At 48.9% G+C, this 16,650-nt stretch overlaps 2 protein-coding genes across 2 annotated transcripts in view; one reads left to right on the top strand and one right to left on the bottom strand.

The window, feature by feature from the left end:
• The window catches only part of HPD (4-hydroxyphenylpyruvate dioxygenase), a 4,955-nt gene extending 876 nt beyond the window's left edge, over positions 1-4,079 (top strand). Inside the window, exons 2-12 of the mRNA XM_009998411.1 lie at positions 586-730; positions 909-951; positions 1,049-1,131; positions 1,262-1,351; positions 1,462-1,565; positions 1,728-1,805; positions 1,952-2,114; positions 2,317-2,388; positions 3,459-3,581; positions 3,724-3,840; positions 3,969-4,079. Of these exons, the coding sequence (XP_009996713.1) occupies positions 1,051-1,131; positions 1,262-1,351; positions 1,462-1,565; positions 1,728-1,805; positions 1,952-2,114; positions 2,317-2,388; positions 3,459-3,581; positions 3,724-3,840; positions 3,969-4,079 (939 nt within the window). The 5' untranslated portion in view covers positions 586-730; positions 909-951; positions 1,049-1,050. The remainder of the gene's footprint in view (positions 1-585; positions 731-908; positions 952-1,048; positions 1,132-1,261; positions 1,352-1,461; positions 1,566-1,727; positions 1,806-1,951; positions 2,115-2,316; positions 2,389-3,458; positions 3,582-3,723; positions 3,841-3,968) is intronic.
• A 6,536-nt stretch (positions 4,080-10,615) lies between these two features.
• The window catches only part of SETD1B (SET domain containing 1B), a 61,135-nt gene continuing 55,100 nt past the window's right edge, over positions 10,616-16,650 (bottom strand). The window contains exons 15-20 of the mRNA XM_009998440.1: positions 15,264-16,644; positions 13,094-13,260; positions 12,715-12,846; positions 11,986-12,105; positions 11,506-11,643; positions 10,616-10,946 (exon numbers count right to left, since the gene is read on the bottom strand). Of these exons, the coding sequence (XP_009996742.1) occupies positions 10,773-10,946; positions 11,506-11,643; positions 11,986-12,105; positions 12,715-12,846; positions 13,094-13,260; positions 15,264-16,644 (2,112 nt within the window). The 3' untranslated portion in view covers positions 10,616-10,772. The remainder of the gene's footprint in view (positions 10,947-11,505; positions 11,644-11,985; positions 12,106-12,714; positions 12,847-13,093; positions 13,261-15,263; positions 16,645-16,650) is intronic.

Here is a 16,650-nt window from a genome sequence, read left to right as displayed (position 1 = left end):
AAACCTCCTCTGCTCCAACCCCAGCTGCTCTTCACCCAACCCAGCAGATGAACCGGGCACAGGCAGAGCTGCTTCCCCCTCGGCAGCAGCTCCCTGCCTGCCCATGGCCGTGCCCACCCTGCTCTGGAGGCAATGCTTCCCACTGAATTTGGGGTTCTTTTTCCCCAGTATTGGCCCTTTCTCACTTTTGCTTGCTCCTCCCAGGCTGCTGGAGGGGAGCAGAAAAGCTCATCTGCTCTACATGCACACACACACATGGACACACGTGAACATATAGCAATAGGACAAGAGGGAATGGCTCTAAACTGGAAGAGGGGAGGGTGCAGGTTGGATGTCCTTCACTATGAGGGTGGTGAGACACCACTATGGAAGTGTTGAAGGGCAGGTTGGATGGGGCTTGGAGCAACCTGGTCTAGTGGGAGGTGTCCTTGGCCATGGAGAGGAGTTGGAACTAGATGATCTTTAAGGTCCCTTCCAACCCAAACTAGTCTGGGAGCCTATGACTTGCACACGCAGCGGCTGCTCCCCAAGGGCTGTCAGTCCTGTCCTGGTGGGGGGAGCCCCACGGGAGCTGGGGCCCAGCAGCACCACAGCTTCACCCAGGGTGGCTCTCACCTGCCCACAGGCTGCATCCTACTACTGCAACAAGCTGGGGTTCGAGGAGCTGGCGTACCGGGGCCTGGAGACCGGCAGCAGGGAGGTGGTCTCACATGTCATCAAGCAGGACAGGGTAAGGGGGACAATGCATCTTGCTGGGGGGCAGGCTGGGGGGACACTAGCTGGTGTCGGGTGTGTGGGTGCTGCCCAAACCTCTTTGCACCATTAAACCCTGCAGCTGGGTGCATCTGCCCCAGCCTGGGGGCACCAGCACCTCCCCATCCCTGACCTCTCCTCCTCTTCCTCGCCAGATCGTGTTTGTTCTCTCATCTGCTCTCAACCCAGGGAATGAGGGTAGGTGTTGTGGGGACGTGGGGGGAACAGAGTGGGGAAGGGCTGCCCTAGAGCCAAGTGCCTCTGCTCATGCCTGGGCTGCTCTTGCTCCGGGCAGAGATGGGGGAGCACCTGGTGAAGCACGGTGATGGGGTGAAGGACGTTGCCTTTGAAGTGGAGGACTGTGACTTCATCGTACAGGTAGGCAGCCCCTCAGCTCCCTCCTGCATGGCACCCCAAAATGGCAAGGGGACCTGGGGAAGGGCCCAGGCCCATCTCCTCCCAGCCTGGGGGAGCTGCAGCAGGGGAAGGTCTCTCTTTTTCTGCCCAGAAAGCCAAGGAGCGTGGAGCTGTGGTGGTGAAGGAGCCCTGGGTGGAGGAGGACAAATTTGGGAGGGTGAAGTTCGCGGTGATCCAGACGGTAAGTGGCAGGGCAGCTGTGGGGGCTGAGCCCCCCCCACAGAAGTAGGTTGGACCCAGGTGATCCCAGAAAAAACAGGCCCACCACACTTCTTTCCCCCCCTCTCACAGTATGGTGACACCACCCACACCTTGATAGAAAAGCTCAACTACAAGGGCCTCTTCCTACCAGGGTACCACCCACCCCTCTTCAAGGACCCCCTTCTGCCAAAGCTGTGAGTACTTTCAGAGGGTCCTACCTGGCTCTTTGCCACCATGCACTGGTGGGATGCCCCACCCAAGAACCAGACAGGTCCCCCCCATAACAGCCCAGAGCTCCCTGTGGTGTGGGGTGCCCCAAGCTCAGCTGAGAGCTTCCCCCTGGCTTTCCCCCACAGACCGAGTACCAAGCTCAGCTTTGTTGATCACGTTGTGGGGAACCAGCCCGACCTCCAGATGGTCCCAGTGGCAGACTGGTAAGAGTGGGGAGGCCTGGTGGGAGGTGAGATGGTGGTCTCATCCCCTTCAACATCAGTGGTTGGGGCTAATTAAGCCAGAGCAGAAGTTTGTTAGTGCAGAAATGGAGCAAGGGACATGAACATGCCTTTTGTGGCCTGGGCAGGTACCAGAAGAACCTGCTGTTCCACCGCTTCTGGTCAGTAGATGACAAGCAGCTGCACACTGAGTTCAGTGCCCTGCGCTCCATCGTGGTCACCAACTACGAAGAGACCATTAAGATGCCCATCAATGAGCCAGCACCTGGCAAGAAGAAATCCCAGATCCAGGTGAGCCCAGGCTGGTGGCTGATCCATCAGGCTGCCAGCACCTTGAGAGGGGCTTTGGTGAAGGAGAAGGGACCAAGGGGTCAGTGATTCAGAGCTGGAACAGATGTGCTGTGCTAGGGTGGCTGCTGGAAAGCAGCCCTGGCTCTGCTCAGGTCTGCTGAGGGCTGTCAAGCCCAAAGGTGGTGACACTTTTTCCCTGTAGGAATATATCGACTACTATGGCGGGGCTGGAGTGCAGCACATCGCGCTGAACACCTCGGACATCATCTCAGCAGTGAGTGTAGCCCTGGCATTGCTCCACCTCTGCCCTGTCCCACCTGGCATGGTCCTCATCCCAGGGAGTGGTGGACTATGACCCCCGCTGGGGTCCAAGGACATGGGCAGGCTGAGCAGGCTTTGTGCCATGGTTGTTTTACAACCAGGATTAACCCAAGGAATCACTGGGAAGGGACCTGCCTGTAGCTGCAAGCTGGCAGATGCCTGTCCCTCCAGCTTGAAGCAACTGGGATCTGCAAGGCTAGGGTGGCTGCTGGAAAGCAGCCCTGGCTCTGCTCAGGTCTGCCGAGGGCTGTCAAGCCCAAAGGTGGTGACACTTTTTCCCTGTAGGAATATATCGACTACTATGGCGGGGCTGGAGTGCAGCACATCGCGCTGAACACCTCGGACATCATCTCAGCAGTGAGTGTAGCCCTGGCATTGCTCCACCTCTGCCCTGTCCCACCTGGCATGGTCCTCATCCCAGGGAGTGGTGGACTATGACCCCCGCTGGGGTCCAAGGACATGGGCAGGCTGAGCAGGCTTTGTGCCATGGTTGTTTTACAACCAGGATTAACCCAAGGAATCACTGGGAAGGGACCTGCCTGTAGCTGCAAGCTGGCAGATGCCTGTCCCTCCAGCTTGAAGCAACTGGGATCTGCAAGGGCCCTGATGGCACATGCTGTCCTTGGGGGGGTGGCTGGGGGGGAGTTTGGGCAGCCCAGGCTGCTGGGTGAGCCACCATAGCCCATCACCCACCTGAGGCAGATGCTGCTCTTGAGTGCTTGGTTTTGGGCTCCTCTCCAGACCAAAGGACCTCCAGAGGTACTAGGGGGTCAGGGTGAGCTGAGGTATCCTTGCATGGTGGCCAACTTTCTGCATTGCCTGGAGAGGGGATCTCGAACCCTCCCGTTCCTGGTGTCCAAAGCAATAAGGTGGGACAGGTCCTCATGCACAGGGCTAGCCCATGTAATAAAAAAGCATCACTCTCCTCCCAGTACCATCCATCCCAGGCCACCCTCCTGGCACAAACCACCCCACAAATGAGCCCCAAGCCCACCTCAAACCATGGTCTCCTTTGTTTTGCAGATCACCAACCTGAAGCAGAGGGGCCTGCAGTTCATGGACGTGCCATCCAAATACTACCAGGTGCTGCGGGAGAGGCTGAAAACTGCCAAAATCAAAGTGAAGGAGAACATTGACAAGCTGGCGGTGAGTTGGACCAGCATGAGATGGAAGAGGTTTGCACGGGGCTGGACCAGCTCCCCAGAGTGTTTTGCAGGGGTGAGGGTGATGAAGAAGGATCCCCTTGCTCCTCTGTAGTCTCTGAACTGTCACTGTTTCTTTTCTCCAGGAACTGAAAATCCTGGTGGATTTTGATGAAAAAGGCTACTTGCTCCAGATCTTCACCAAACCAGTTCAGGACAGACCCACGGTCTTTCTGGAGGTCATCCAGAGGTATAACCACCAGGTTGGTTTGAGAATTTCATTATGATCTTGACTTCCAGACCCCTCGCCCAGCCAGCTCTCATGCTGCTCTTTCCCAGCCAATGGACCTGCTGCCCATCCTTGCAGTCTGTAACGTTGTCATCTCCACAGGGCTTTGGTGCTGGGAACTTCAAGTCTCTGTTTGAAGCAATAGAAATAGACCAAGATGCAAGAGGAAACCTGACGGTCCTGGAGCCCAACGGGGAGACCAGGCGCATCTAGAGCATGGCAGAAACACTGCCCACAGCCCTAATGAGCTGATTCATTAACGAACCAGGAAACGGCCAATGTTTTGGTAAATAGCCCAGACCTAAGTGTCATAAATCCAGGGGAGTTGCTGCCAAGTTGGAGATGTAAAAGGACTCAACACCTACCCTGACCCAGCGCTGTCCTTCGGTGACTTCTTGGGAGAGGGAGCGTGGGAAACAGCAAACGCGCTCTTAAAAAGCAGTTTAATCTGATCCAAACCACTGAATTCCTAATAAAGGGCAGATTTAAGGCACTTGCCAAAGACAAGCAGCTACAGAGCAGGACAGAAGCAAGAACTGGGAGGGCTTAAATTTAGTCTATCCAAGGTTTTCTGTTAATTTTAGCTAGGCAGGGGGCTGGGAGGGGAAGGCACAGAGGCATTTGCTTCTCCCTGCGTCTCATTTTGTAAGACTTTATTTTAATTGCTTTTAGACTCAATCTTGAATTTGAATTTGCTGAGATTAAATACATGGGTTTAGGGTAGCTACAACACTCTGGAATGAGACCTAATCAAATGGATGTACTGCAGCCTTCCCAAGGCAACACAGTCTTGCTCTAATACCTGTAAATTCCTGAATGAATGAAGGTTTTGGGTTTCTCCCACGTTTCAAGAAATAACTGCTGGCATTGGCAGCAATTCCTTGGCTCAGATCCTGGTTGCATGTGGAAAGTCCCCTCTGGGTATCTCTCTGGTGTTGCCACTGCCCTTGGCAAGGGGACTTTCCCAATCAACACAATAAAACCCTTTTCTGTCACAGTTTGAGTGTCTGGCACGTTAACTCTGCTCCATGCTCCCTGTGGCTGCAGGTCAAATGCTTCCTGAGGTGTCCACAGACCTCAGAACTCCAGAGCTGAGGAACATCTCAGGGTCTTCAGAGCCTGCAGCTTTCCCCACTGTTATCTCCCCACTGCTTATCTCTAAAGTCCTGGTGCACCCACCTCTGCTCCCCAAGCTCCCCAGCATCAAAGATGCTCAAACTCTGAGCAGCCAAAGCCCCTGCCAAGCCCCTAGCTCAGGACCAGCTTCTCAGACATGAATCCCTCCACCAGCCCAAGCCCTTGCCCCATCCTGCCACCCTCCAGTCTGAGCCTCTCTGCCCAGTGCCAGCCCCGCAAGGTTTGGTGGTCCTGTGTCCTCATCCCACCATGCACAGCTGCAGAAACCTGAGCTGGGAAGTCACCTATAGCCCCAGCTCTCTGCTGTCTCCTCCATGACCTCCTTTATCAGCTGGTCCATTTGTCTCTGCTCTGGGTGTCTCTTTTCTAAGGCTCAGAGCAGCCAGTTTGACCCCTCGCACATGGCTGGCTCCAGGTTGTGCTTCCACCCACATCCAACCTTGGTGGCTCCCCCAGTTCCCTCCTCCTGGAAACCACAGATACCATCATGCATTTCAGATTTGAATAAACTAACCTAAAAGAAAGAAACCAAAAGGCCTCTGGCCCAACAGCCTTATTGCATCACCCCAACCAGCAGCACTGACACCTCACTTTGTAGCTTAAGGGCTTTCACCTCCATAAAGTTAAAAACATGTATCTGTGAGCTCAGAAAATTCCCAGGCAGCACCAAAGGTTGGATGGGTTCAGGATACCCAGCCCCATGGCCCAGGTGAACACCCAGCTGTGCCTCAGCTCTTAAGGTTTGGAAGGATTTCTAACACTAGGAAAATGTTCTTTATCAACTTTAAATCACTCATATATTTCTTTCATGCAATATAATGTTGTTTGAAGTAATTTCCTGCTCACCAGAATTAAAATTTCCAGTAAGCGTTGCTGAAAATCAGTTCTTTGGGCTGATCTTTTTTCTGGATCTGGTTCCTTGAGCTCTGGTGGTTTCCAGCACAGGTCTGAGAGCAAAAAGCTGCCTTGGCTACATATTAAGCACAACATCATTTTTCTGTAAGAAAAGTCAGTATATTTATGGTTTGCTTTATAAAAGTTACTATAATACAATGGTACATAGTATTCAATTCACAAAAATATGAACAAATATATACAGCATGACACATCCACAACAAAAACACTTTCTTCAAAACAAGATACATACTGGTGACAGGTTCTATATGCACAAAACATCCCTAAATTTATAAATTTGCTTAACAAAAGAAAAAGCAGAAATCCTAAACCTTCAAAGCAGAGTTGTGGTTTTTCTTTAAAGGAACTTAAAAAGATTTAATTTCATTTATTGCAAACCATTTTAGCTACCTCCTTTTAAAGGAGGCCCTTTAATTTTCACACTGAATTAAAACAAACTGTTTATAGAACCAGAAAACTGCAGGATTGGGAGCCTGGGGTTGTTCTCTTTTGCTTTTAAAACTGCCCATTTGTTTTAGAGTGTCCGTTACGATGTGTTTCTTTTCACTTGGACAAATACTACTGTGGCAATTAAGGAGGAAACTCATAAAAGCAAAACAAATATTAACTTGAAAAAAAATAATAAATCCAGTTGCAAACTCACTTAAATACATTTTAGGGTGTCTATTAGACTGTACACATTTCCTCGCTTGAAATAAATAGATTCTGCACATTAGGTTTCAGACTGAAGGGGGGGAAAGAAGAAGCCTTGACTTGGCAATTTTTTTTGTCTTCAGTTTCTTAATGCTTCTAATTCCATCTATTTATTTGACAAAAAGACATATTTATACAGAATTTACATTATACAAAGCTTGACACAAGCTGTAAATGCCACCAGCTCCTTTGCTATATACTTAGTCCTTCTTCCTCCCCATCTCCTTGACATGATTTAGAGCTGGAATCTGTTTAAAAAGAACTCCAAATTACAATAGTCACTTTTAATAAATTATTTACATGCTCTTGAAGTACAAAGAAATCAGCAAAAAAATTTCAACATGTTTCTACAAGAAACAGTGTTTGAAGAGAAGATTCTTGAGTTTGCCTATGTACAGAAGATGCATTTTTTTTATACTTCAAAATCCTTTTCTCCTTAAATTTTTATTTTATACAGAAATGCACTGAAATGATCCCTGAAAAAGGTCACAAAAAACAGAACTGAAAGGACTGTATACTTTGTTGGAGTTTAAAAATGTTCTTTTTTTTTGTTTTTGTTCTTCTTGTAGAAATAAGCTGCTCTATACAATATAAATACCTGCAAGATGATCCCACCTTCCCCTCCCAGATCCCTGATAAGTCACAGACCACTTCTTGGGACCAAGCTGGAATGGCAGAGAGGGTGTGAGCCCATGGGATCAAGGAAGCTGTTGGGCAGTGGTGGGTGGGATTTAGAAGCTTCCTAGAAACACCAACCAAGGAGGCACCTGCACCCTGAACTCAAGCCAGCTTCAAGTTGGGAAAACTACAGATTTCAGTTACTCTCCTAAACTTTTTGCATGATTCTCTTGGATCATTTCACCCAGCAAGACACAATTTAGCAGGGAGCACAGTCAATGCCTCTCTTTTTATTTTGTCTTAGGTTTCAGTTTAAATTGGGGATGGGCTTTTCAGTGAGCAAAACCACTCCAGTAAATCCCTGCATAAAGCAGCACATGCTGCTGAGGTCTCTTGCCAGTCCTTGCCACTATGTTCATGGGGTCCCATCCAGGCTAGCCTGTTGACTCACACACCTTCTGCCTTTCTCCTTCCATCTCACCCCTTTCTAAGCACGAGCCAAAGTACCTGGGAAGGATTAGAAAGGCCTCTCCATGGGGCTGCCTCTCCAAACCACACCTGTGGCTGCAGGGCTCTCCTCTGCCCTGATGATCCCTGGCTTGTAGGGACAGGGCAGCCACCAGCAACTGCAGCAGCTTCTGGAAATCCCTCAACCAGAGATAATCCTCACCATTAAATGCTGGTTTGGGGCAGCTCCACAGGATGAGACAGAAGCTGTGTGGGGAGGACCGTGCAAGCCAAGGTTTATGGGGAAGAAAAGAAAAGCCTCAGGTTTGGCTTTGAGACCAGACCAATGTGAATTTTCAGAAGTGCTACAGGTCCAACACCTCCATTTCCTCCTGGTGGGTTACTGGGAGCTCAGGTCTTCAAAAAATTGACATTATTTGCCTGGGACAGTTTCAGAAGTAACCAAGGGATTTAGATGTTCATGGTCTTTAGCATCCAAAGTCCTTTGGTGCTCCTAAAAATGTGGAAGGACCCCAACCTTTAGGTCTTGTTTCAGAACATGATGACCTGTCTCCCTGCCTCTCCTCAACAAAGATTAAGGCAAACTACAGGGGCTATTCCCATCCAGAGCACACAGATATGCTGGGAAATACAAAACTGTCAAGTAGGTACTCAGGGGTGGAGCTATCTGGGGTGTCTGCAACCCAAAAAAACACTGTTAATGCACTGGCTTGACAAGAGAGGGAGAAGGCCAAGGACACCAGCAGGACTGCCACATGTGGGGGCTTCAGTTCTGAGACACAGGAAACTTCTGTGCATTTCCAAAGCTTTCAAAGTAAAAGGCCAAGATGTAGATGCCAATTGGAGCATCAACACAAGAAGATAAACCTTATTTTTAAAAAAGTAAAAGAAATTGAGCAGCTGATTTAACTCCCAAATGCTCCTGCCATCGCTGCAGTTACAACCAATGTTGAATGACAGAAACTAGTTGTGCTTCTCTTAATTTTAGGTTCCGGTCACCATTACCCAATTGCTAGGGAGATTTACAAAGAGGGGGGGAACAACAAAACAAGAGCAAAACAAAAACAGAGATGAGACTATGGACTGTCCAATCTCAGGGGCAATTTCCTCACCCTCAGACAGAAATGCAGGCAGTATTAAGGCAGCTTGTAGCTGTGTGTGCCTGTTCTTTCAGGCCTTTTGCCTGAGGAAGAAATTCAGATGCAGAGGCATCTAACTTACATTGCTCCACTCTGCAGTGCAGGCCTGGCAACTCCACGTAACAGCTGAAAAAACTTCCAGGAGACTCTTTTGGCAGCTTGTAACCTCTGATCATGGAGATGTGGTCACACAGCAATTATCACTGATTTTAAAAGGCTACAAGAATACAGCTGTGCAATTTGTTCTGTGGGGAGAAGATGTTTAGTTATGCAGATAATCTTCCCAGTTCATAATTACATTGCAACTTCCCCTTATAAGCCAATTAAAAATATTTTAGTACAACTAATCTCTAGTTCTGAAGCAGGAGAAATTCAATGCAAGTAGAAAAACTGATCCTGTCTATACCTGAATGGTTGTGTAACATCTCCAGATCACATCCAAAGAAGTGTTTCTTTGGTGTTTTGCCCCATTTCTAAATGGAACCTCTTGAAGAACTGCAACCTTCACCTCAGCACATCTACAAGGACAAAATGTATCAAAAAAAACACATTTCAAAACATGCCTTCCAAATTTCATGCTGTACAGGGGGAGGACAGGATTGCTCCTGCAGCCTGCTCTTGGGGACACTTCTACCATGTTCTTACTGGAGGGATGGAACCACCCCAGGGCAAGTTACTGAGTAACAGAGGGAGGAGAGCAACATGGCACAGTTTGCTCCTATCACAGGAGGCATCTCCCACATTCAAGGACAGAGCAAACACTTCACGTAAAACGTTGGAAGGGCAGGGAAAAACTGGTATGTGACACACATCACCATGTTCCCCCACCTACAGGAAGAAAATCCTGTTCTGAAGGTGGGCCATAGTGTAGCTGACAAGGAGGGTAAGATTTCTACAGCATCAATGTAGGCTGAATTGTCCACTTCTTGTCAGCCTCGGCCTATTTTGCACGCCAGGCAAACCAACCTCCAAGAAACAGGCATCCCCAAGGGCCACACATTGTGCCACCAGCCACAGCTACACCACTGACTCTGTTTCTCACTAGCAGTATCCCAGTATTATTCCTGCAGGGGTGCAGAGGTTTGGATCCCCCAGTTACCAGCAGGGCACATGAACACGAGAGGTGAGCCCAAGGTGCTGAGCTGAGGTCTGGGCCTGACCTGACTCTTCCCCGGGGTGTCCGGCTTCGGGGACTGGTTCAGACTCATCCCTAACAAAAAGGCAGGACAGTTTAACCTACAGTCCCAATGCAGACATCTCCACATATACACACACACCCAAACACACACACCCATTCACACACCCTTCAAGCCTCTGGCTTGCTCTGTAACATCAACCTTACATCTATTTACAGCTTACTCTGAGAAATCTGTGCAATTTTAGCCAATCAAGCTCCCAACAAACCCCTATATGGCATTTTCAGTCTCTGCTTCACATTTAAACGTTGAATGTCTTTTTCAACCAACAAAACTGATGAGAAAAAGGTAGCAGCATTTATGAAAGGATGAAGGTTTCTAACAATTAAAAAAAAAAAAAAAAGAAGGTACCATTATCCCATTAAGGAGCATGAATGTAGGGACTGAACAGAGAAGCTAGTGTTTGGATAGACCATGTCACACACTGGTAGTCACCTTTTTGTGTGCGTGTTGGATCTGAAAAGGAAAGAGCACCTGAAACATGAACAGTCCTCGTAAGCGTGTGCGCTTTTTGCTTCCATTTGTGATCCTGGCAGATGTGTGAAACTTGCTTGTTGGTTTGGTTTTCTTCTCTTTTTTCCTCTTTTTTTTTTTAAATATTTTTTCCTTTTAATTTTTTTTTTCTTCCTTTTTTTTTTTTTTTTTTCTCTTTTTTTCTTTTTTTTGGCAAAGTGCAACCACACCTGGTTACCACAGTTCTGACAGGGGCGAAGGTGCAAGTGTGACGAGAAACCTCGAGTTCAGTTCAGGGTTCCCCTGCAGTTCTCAGAGCCACAGAGACATGGGATTTTTACATCCTCGATTGGAAACTTGTAGTCATATGTAATTTCCTCATTCACATTGATGTGCTGTTTGGAGTAGATGACAATCTTCTTTTGAGACTCCACCGTGATCACTTTAGCATAACAATTTGGCTGCAAGGGGGACAGAACATAATGATTTAGGCTCCCAATGGCCATGGCTTCCCAGCCTCCACACAAGCCAGAAAACAGAGCAGCCCTTGTACTTCTCCAAAATATCCACATTCTGGTTATTTTTTGGTGCAAAAGCACCTGGATGATGCTCCACCAGGTTGATCATAGGCTCAGAACAGCTTAACTAATACTTAATAATTTGTCAGGCAGACAAGTTTGATACTTTTGCCATGTGGACACTAGAAGGAGACTGTTCCCACAGAATAAAAAGGCTAAAAATCTGTTTGTTTTAAGGATATATTAATTAGAAATGTTTGAACAGTGCCTGTCAGGGTCCTCCAACAGTCAGGAGGATTCTGAGTGCACACTGTCTCACTGTGTGTTTCATTTCTCAGGTCTCTCAGACCTCTTTGCACTACTTTAGACTCTGCTTCAATCTGCTGCAGCTCATTAACATTTAATCCTAACCCTGTAACTGGTGCTACAAGTCAAAGTCAGCAAGGGCTCAGTGGGTTCACAAGCATGTCAGAACAACCGTGGGCAAAAAGAGGACACTTACGTTGCAGCTGTGATTGATAAACCTGGCAAAGTTCCCACACTTCGTGGCATCGATGATGGTGTCGTGATCCACCCTGAACATGTAACTGCTGCCGATGCCCTCGTCCTCGTATCGCTTCTCACGCATGTCAGCAATGACCTGCAGGACACCCCAGGAGCAATGTCAGGACACACTTGGGATCCCTGAGCACTCACCTGAGCTGTGCTCAGGCCAACAGACACATGATCCCCAATGCCCCATGAGAAACCAGCCCCACTGAAACACAGCTCAGAGTGGGCTCCTTGAGAGCGCATCTCCAGAAGACCGGAGCACTTGGCTTCCAGGGGTTGTTGAAAATCCCACCCTCACACCTCCAGACCATGTCCTCTCCTGGCTCACATAGCTCATGCCTGACCCCAGGGACTCCAACCCCTGCTGTAATACTCAAGCACTTCTCTGAGGGCTGGTTTTGGTTCAGGTGTCACCCACAGTCCAGCTTACCTGCCTGATGTTCTGACCCACGTACTCAATCACCATCTCATCAGCTGCAATGGGCTCCATAGCAAAAAGGCCCCAGTCGTGAATGTGGCTCTTGCAGAATTTTAGTTTTTTCTTCCGGAACTGCATGAAGAAAACACCCCAAAACCCCAAGCCTGAATTAGCCACAGCACGGGAAGGGAAAGGCCACCCTTGGGTCCAGCATCCACAGCACGATCCAAGCCACCAGCAGTGCTGGGGTATCTCAATCCAATTTAGTTTCCTCCTGCCTTGCAGTGACAGAAGGCAGGACAGAGGTCAGAGGAGGTCCCACAGAGTTGCAGTACTTGGGTTCTTGCCACTGACCACACACTGTGGAGAACAAGCCCTCTGAGGCCATTGTTCTCTGTTCTGCATAACCCAGATGGATTAATTTATAGGCATTTATCAGCCAGCTCATGCCTCTGCTTCTCACAAGTGAGCACCCTGGACCAAGTGTTGTGTTTTTCCTGACTGCTCTGTTCTTGCTTCTTTAGGTAAATTATTTGTACTACACATTGTATTAAGCTGCATTGTTCTATCAAGTTGTATCACGCGAAAGAACAGGAGAGTCAGGTACCATTCAGCCTCTTCTGGGGATGCTGAGATGGCCACCACCAAGGTGAGACCAAACTGGCAGGAGGTGCTCTGCTCTGGCCTCAGCCTGCCCCCAACCACCCCCCGTGCAAATAAAAAATCTGTGAGATGACCTACCTTGAGTTGGTTGAACTTGAGCAGGTCACTGTCACAGCTACCAGTGAAGGAGGAAAGGAGCCTGCGTTGCTCTGACCGCCTCTCGGAGCCAGCCCGGGTGGAAGCGTGAGGTTGGGCAGGGATGCTCATACCCTGGAGAGGACAAATGGGTGATCAAAGCTGACCCAAAACCCTGCAGCAACCCCTGGTGCTACAACACATCACTGCAGAACGGGTGGCCTCCTACAACACCCCACATCAAACACTAACACCTCCCAAACAGCTCCGGGAGGGCCAATGCGATACAGGAGTAGCAACAGCTTGTCCTTCCTCCTTGCCAAAAGGCAGGAAGCATCCACTGTGTGACACCAAACCCCATTCACAGAAGACGTGTCCTCACCTGCGTGTCAGCTGGAGGCTCCTCTGCAAAAGCTCGGCTGTTGTTGAGGTATTTCAGTTTGTCCTTCTTGTCAATTTTGTAGTAGCCTTCACTCCGTGCACAGCCCGTCACGTGCTCTCGCATCCCATCATCCCGCTTCTTCTTCTTGGGGGTAGAAAAGCTAGTAGGTGGGAAGAAGTTAAGGAGAAACACAGCCACTGGTGGATATCAGACAAAACTTACTGCAGCTGTGTGGAGCTAACACCAGGAGCTTGGAAAATTAGGCAGGTTTTGGGAGGGTTGCATAAAATAACAATACTACTGAAGAAAAAAACATCACTGCAGCACACGTGCCTGCAGGAAAACCAAACATGGTCTTGCCTTCTTGCCTGTGCACTTTGGGGAACTAAAGTAAAGAGATAATGATAATTTAAACATCAAAAGGTTAAGCTGTTAAGAGAAAACTGCTTAAGAAAGGACTTCCCCACAGCACCCATCACATACACTGACAGCAGCTGCCCAGCCATCCGGATTTCGCTGTTTTGAGTGACAAGCTTTTGTTCTAGCTCCAGATATTTCCTGCAGCCACCTCTAGCCCTGAAGACACCTGCACTGATCTCCCAGCAGCAATCATCCCACCCACCAGGGCTAGGAGCAGCACAGATGGGCCAGAGACATTCCTCAGCCCAAAGGGCTTTGAGAGAGATGCTGCTCTCACCAGCCTCCATAAATCAGCTCCTTCAGACCTGATCTGAAGGGTAAGACCTCATGCAGGTGTTTCAACCCCACTGCCCTGAAGAGTCAAGGAAGCCTGCAGCTGGCCTGGCAGGGACTTGCTGTACTGAGCAGGCAGAAGGCACCTTCAGATGTTTGTCTTCTGTAAGGACAGTAGAGCTGTACTGCTGGCAGGTCACCCCAAAAACACAGCTACGAAGCCTATGACAATTGAGATACACTTAAAAATGCTCCCTGTGAGTCATAACGTGGCCTTGATACCAAAAAACTGAAGCAGAGAGACCACAAAAAGCAAGAAGTGATGGCCTTGCAACCAGGGCGCTGAGGTGTGAGCTCACTGCAGGGCAGGTGAACCCTGCAGGTACTTTCACACCCACCATGCAGTGGAGCACAGGATGAACCAGCAGCTGCCTGCAGATGGCTTTTAAATGGTTTGTTTAAAAAGGGACTGTAAATTTGCTGTTACAATAATCCTTATCACCAGAGAAGTAGATTTCAAATATTTCCCCTATGGAAGTTCCAAACACAAGCACATTTCAGGGCAAGGTCACAGCCAAGCCCTACCCTGAGTTGTCCTCTCCTGCCTTTCCTTGGCTGTGATCCCCCATCACTGCAAGGACAGTCACTCCTGCCTTGAAACCAGTCTGGTTTTGGAACTGCTTCCCAAACAGTGCAGACAAAGACTGAGAATTACTGGGGATGCTGCACTTCATCATCTTTTAATATAATTTTAAACAAATAAATCTATTTTGAGGGTGTTGCACTGGTATAAAAAGGCAGAAAAACATAAATTCAATCTTACATGTTTGCCTTTGAGATGCAGAGAAAGGATGAAAATGCCCAGCTCAGCACTCTGCTCCACCTGCTTTTTGTTAGTATCACATCACTGACTATTTTACATGTTTTGGGCTTTTTTGCTTTTGTGTCTTGCAGGGAGTAGGGGATGAGATATTTTAACTCCACACAATCTCCAACAACACACAAGGTGGTGCCTTTGTCTTCTTCAACATAGCAGGTTAAAGCTGCTAGCACCACTAACCCATCATTTTAGGCACAGATGGTGAGATTATTTTAACAGCAAGTTTCAGCCCCAAGTTAAAGCCCTGTACATGCAGACTGGAAATTCCACAGGCAAGCTGAAAAAAAAACCAGGTCTAGTTTAAATGCAGACAGAAGCTTCTCCCATTAGCAAGGAAATCTTCCCCAGAAGAGGTGCATACAGATTTCCCCTGCAGTCCTAGACTGAAAATGCAGCAAAACCCACCTCTGCTCTAGTTCTGTATTGCAGCTTCAGGGAATATAACAGCCTAAAATTCCCTGCTGGTAGAAGCAAGTGCGATTCTAGTAAGCAAATGTTCCTTCCACCAACAAACTTAGTCTTTGGCATCCTGAGTCCCACACACTGAGGGCATCTTACACATGTTGTGTGATGCAGAGCACCAGTGAGAAAGGATATAGGGATGGAAAACCCAGAGGGTGTCATTGAGCCAGTCCATACCATTGTCCTGCTGCAACAAGCGGTCGTACGTGATACACATGAACTTGATATCTTCCTCATCGATGCCTCCGTTCCAGATGTCGTACAGAATGGTCATCTCCTCAAACTCGGAGCGTGGCCTGAACTGAGGCTGGGGTGGGGAATACTCAGGGGAAGGAATCACTGGGAGGTCCTCAGGTGACTTCTTCTGCCTTCGCCACTGTCTCTTAGGCTTCACGTGAGCTTCTTCTTCCTTGAAGTCTTCGTTCCACTGGTTCTCCAGTTCTTTAAATGGCAGTTTCTCTGCAACTGTCTCAGCTGCTATTTTCTCATGGAAACCGTCATTCCTGAAGTCCAGGGTGACAGCTTCAGGGTCTTTCAGTCCATAGAAAGCATCAGGATGTCCACTCAACAGCTCTTTGCTTACAGAACTTTCGACCAAGGCCACTGGCACAGGAGGAGGTTCCATGGTTTTGCCCGAGTACACATCCAAGGAGAGGACAGAAGGTGGTGACCGTCTTGGCCGTCCTGGCCTCCTTTTGGGAAGAACTGAAGGTGGTGGTGGGGGAGGAAGAAGAGGAGCACCAGCGGGTACTTCTGGTGAGAGCAAAACAGATTTTCCTTCTGCCTTGCACTCCTCGATGGGCATTCTCCCATCGCCATGCATGCATGGCAGGGCTGCTACAGGTACTGGCTCATCAGGTGGCAAAGCCATGTCCGTGTGGAAATCTGCCTGTGGGGGGCTGGCAAAGGGGATAGGGGAAGGAACACTGTTCATGCTGATTGTAAGAGAAGCACCAAGAGGCTCTTTAAAGGGTTTCTCATCTAGCTCATCCTCTGACTGTTTCTTGCCAGACAGAAGGCAAGGAATGGTAGCACCAGCCTCTGGGAAAGTAGGTGTGAAGTTGAAGTCTCTCCCAGGAGTCCGAGGAATGCCACTGTTGATGCCAGGAGATTGGGATGGGTAGGAAAAGGGGCTCCCTGGGACTTGAGGGGAACTGAGGGTCAGACTGCTGCCCGTAAGGGGAGCGTCGCTTCCTGGCGTGGCTGGAACAGTGTCCGTGCTCTGTGACTTTGCAAGCGGGTGTGAAGACTTGGCCAAAATATCCCGCCCAGGAGTCCTAGGAATCTCCTCTTCCACAGATGTTTTGGTCACCATTAACTGTTCAGGGAACTTTTCTGGAGGGACTACAGATTCTTCTTTACCAGGAGTCGATGGTAAGGGAAGCATGGAGGATGGCACCTTGTGGGCTGGAAGCAGAAGAGTCTCAGTCTCCGAATGGATCATCACCTCCCGTCCCGGCGTGCGGGGCAGCCGCTCCTTCTCCTCCGCTTTTCCCACCGGCAGTCTTGGTTTAATCTCAGC

This window comes from Chaetura pelagica, unplaced genomic scaffold (assembly GCF_000747805.2).
Source record: "Chaetura pelagica isolate M959 unplaced genomic scaffold, ChaPel_1.0 scaffold585, whole genome shotgun sequence".
In the NCBI taxonomy this organism is placed as follows: domain Eukaryota; kingdom Metazoa; phylum Chordata; class Aves; order Apodiformes; family Apodidae; genus Chaetura; species Chaetura pelagica.
The sequence above is the reverse complement of the archived record's forward strand: the minus strand, read 5'-3'. Positions and strand labels throughout refer to the sequence as shown.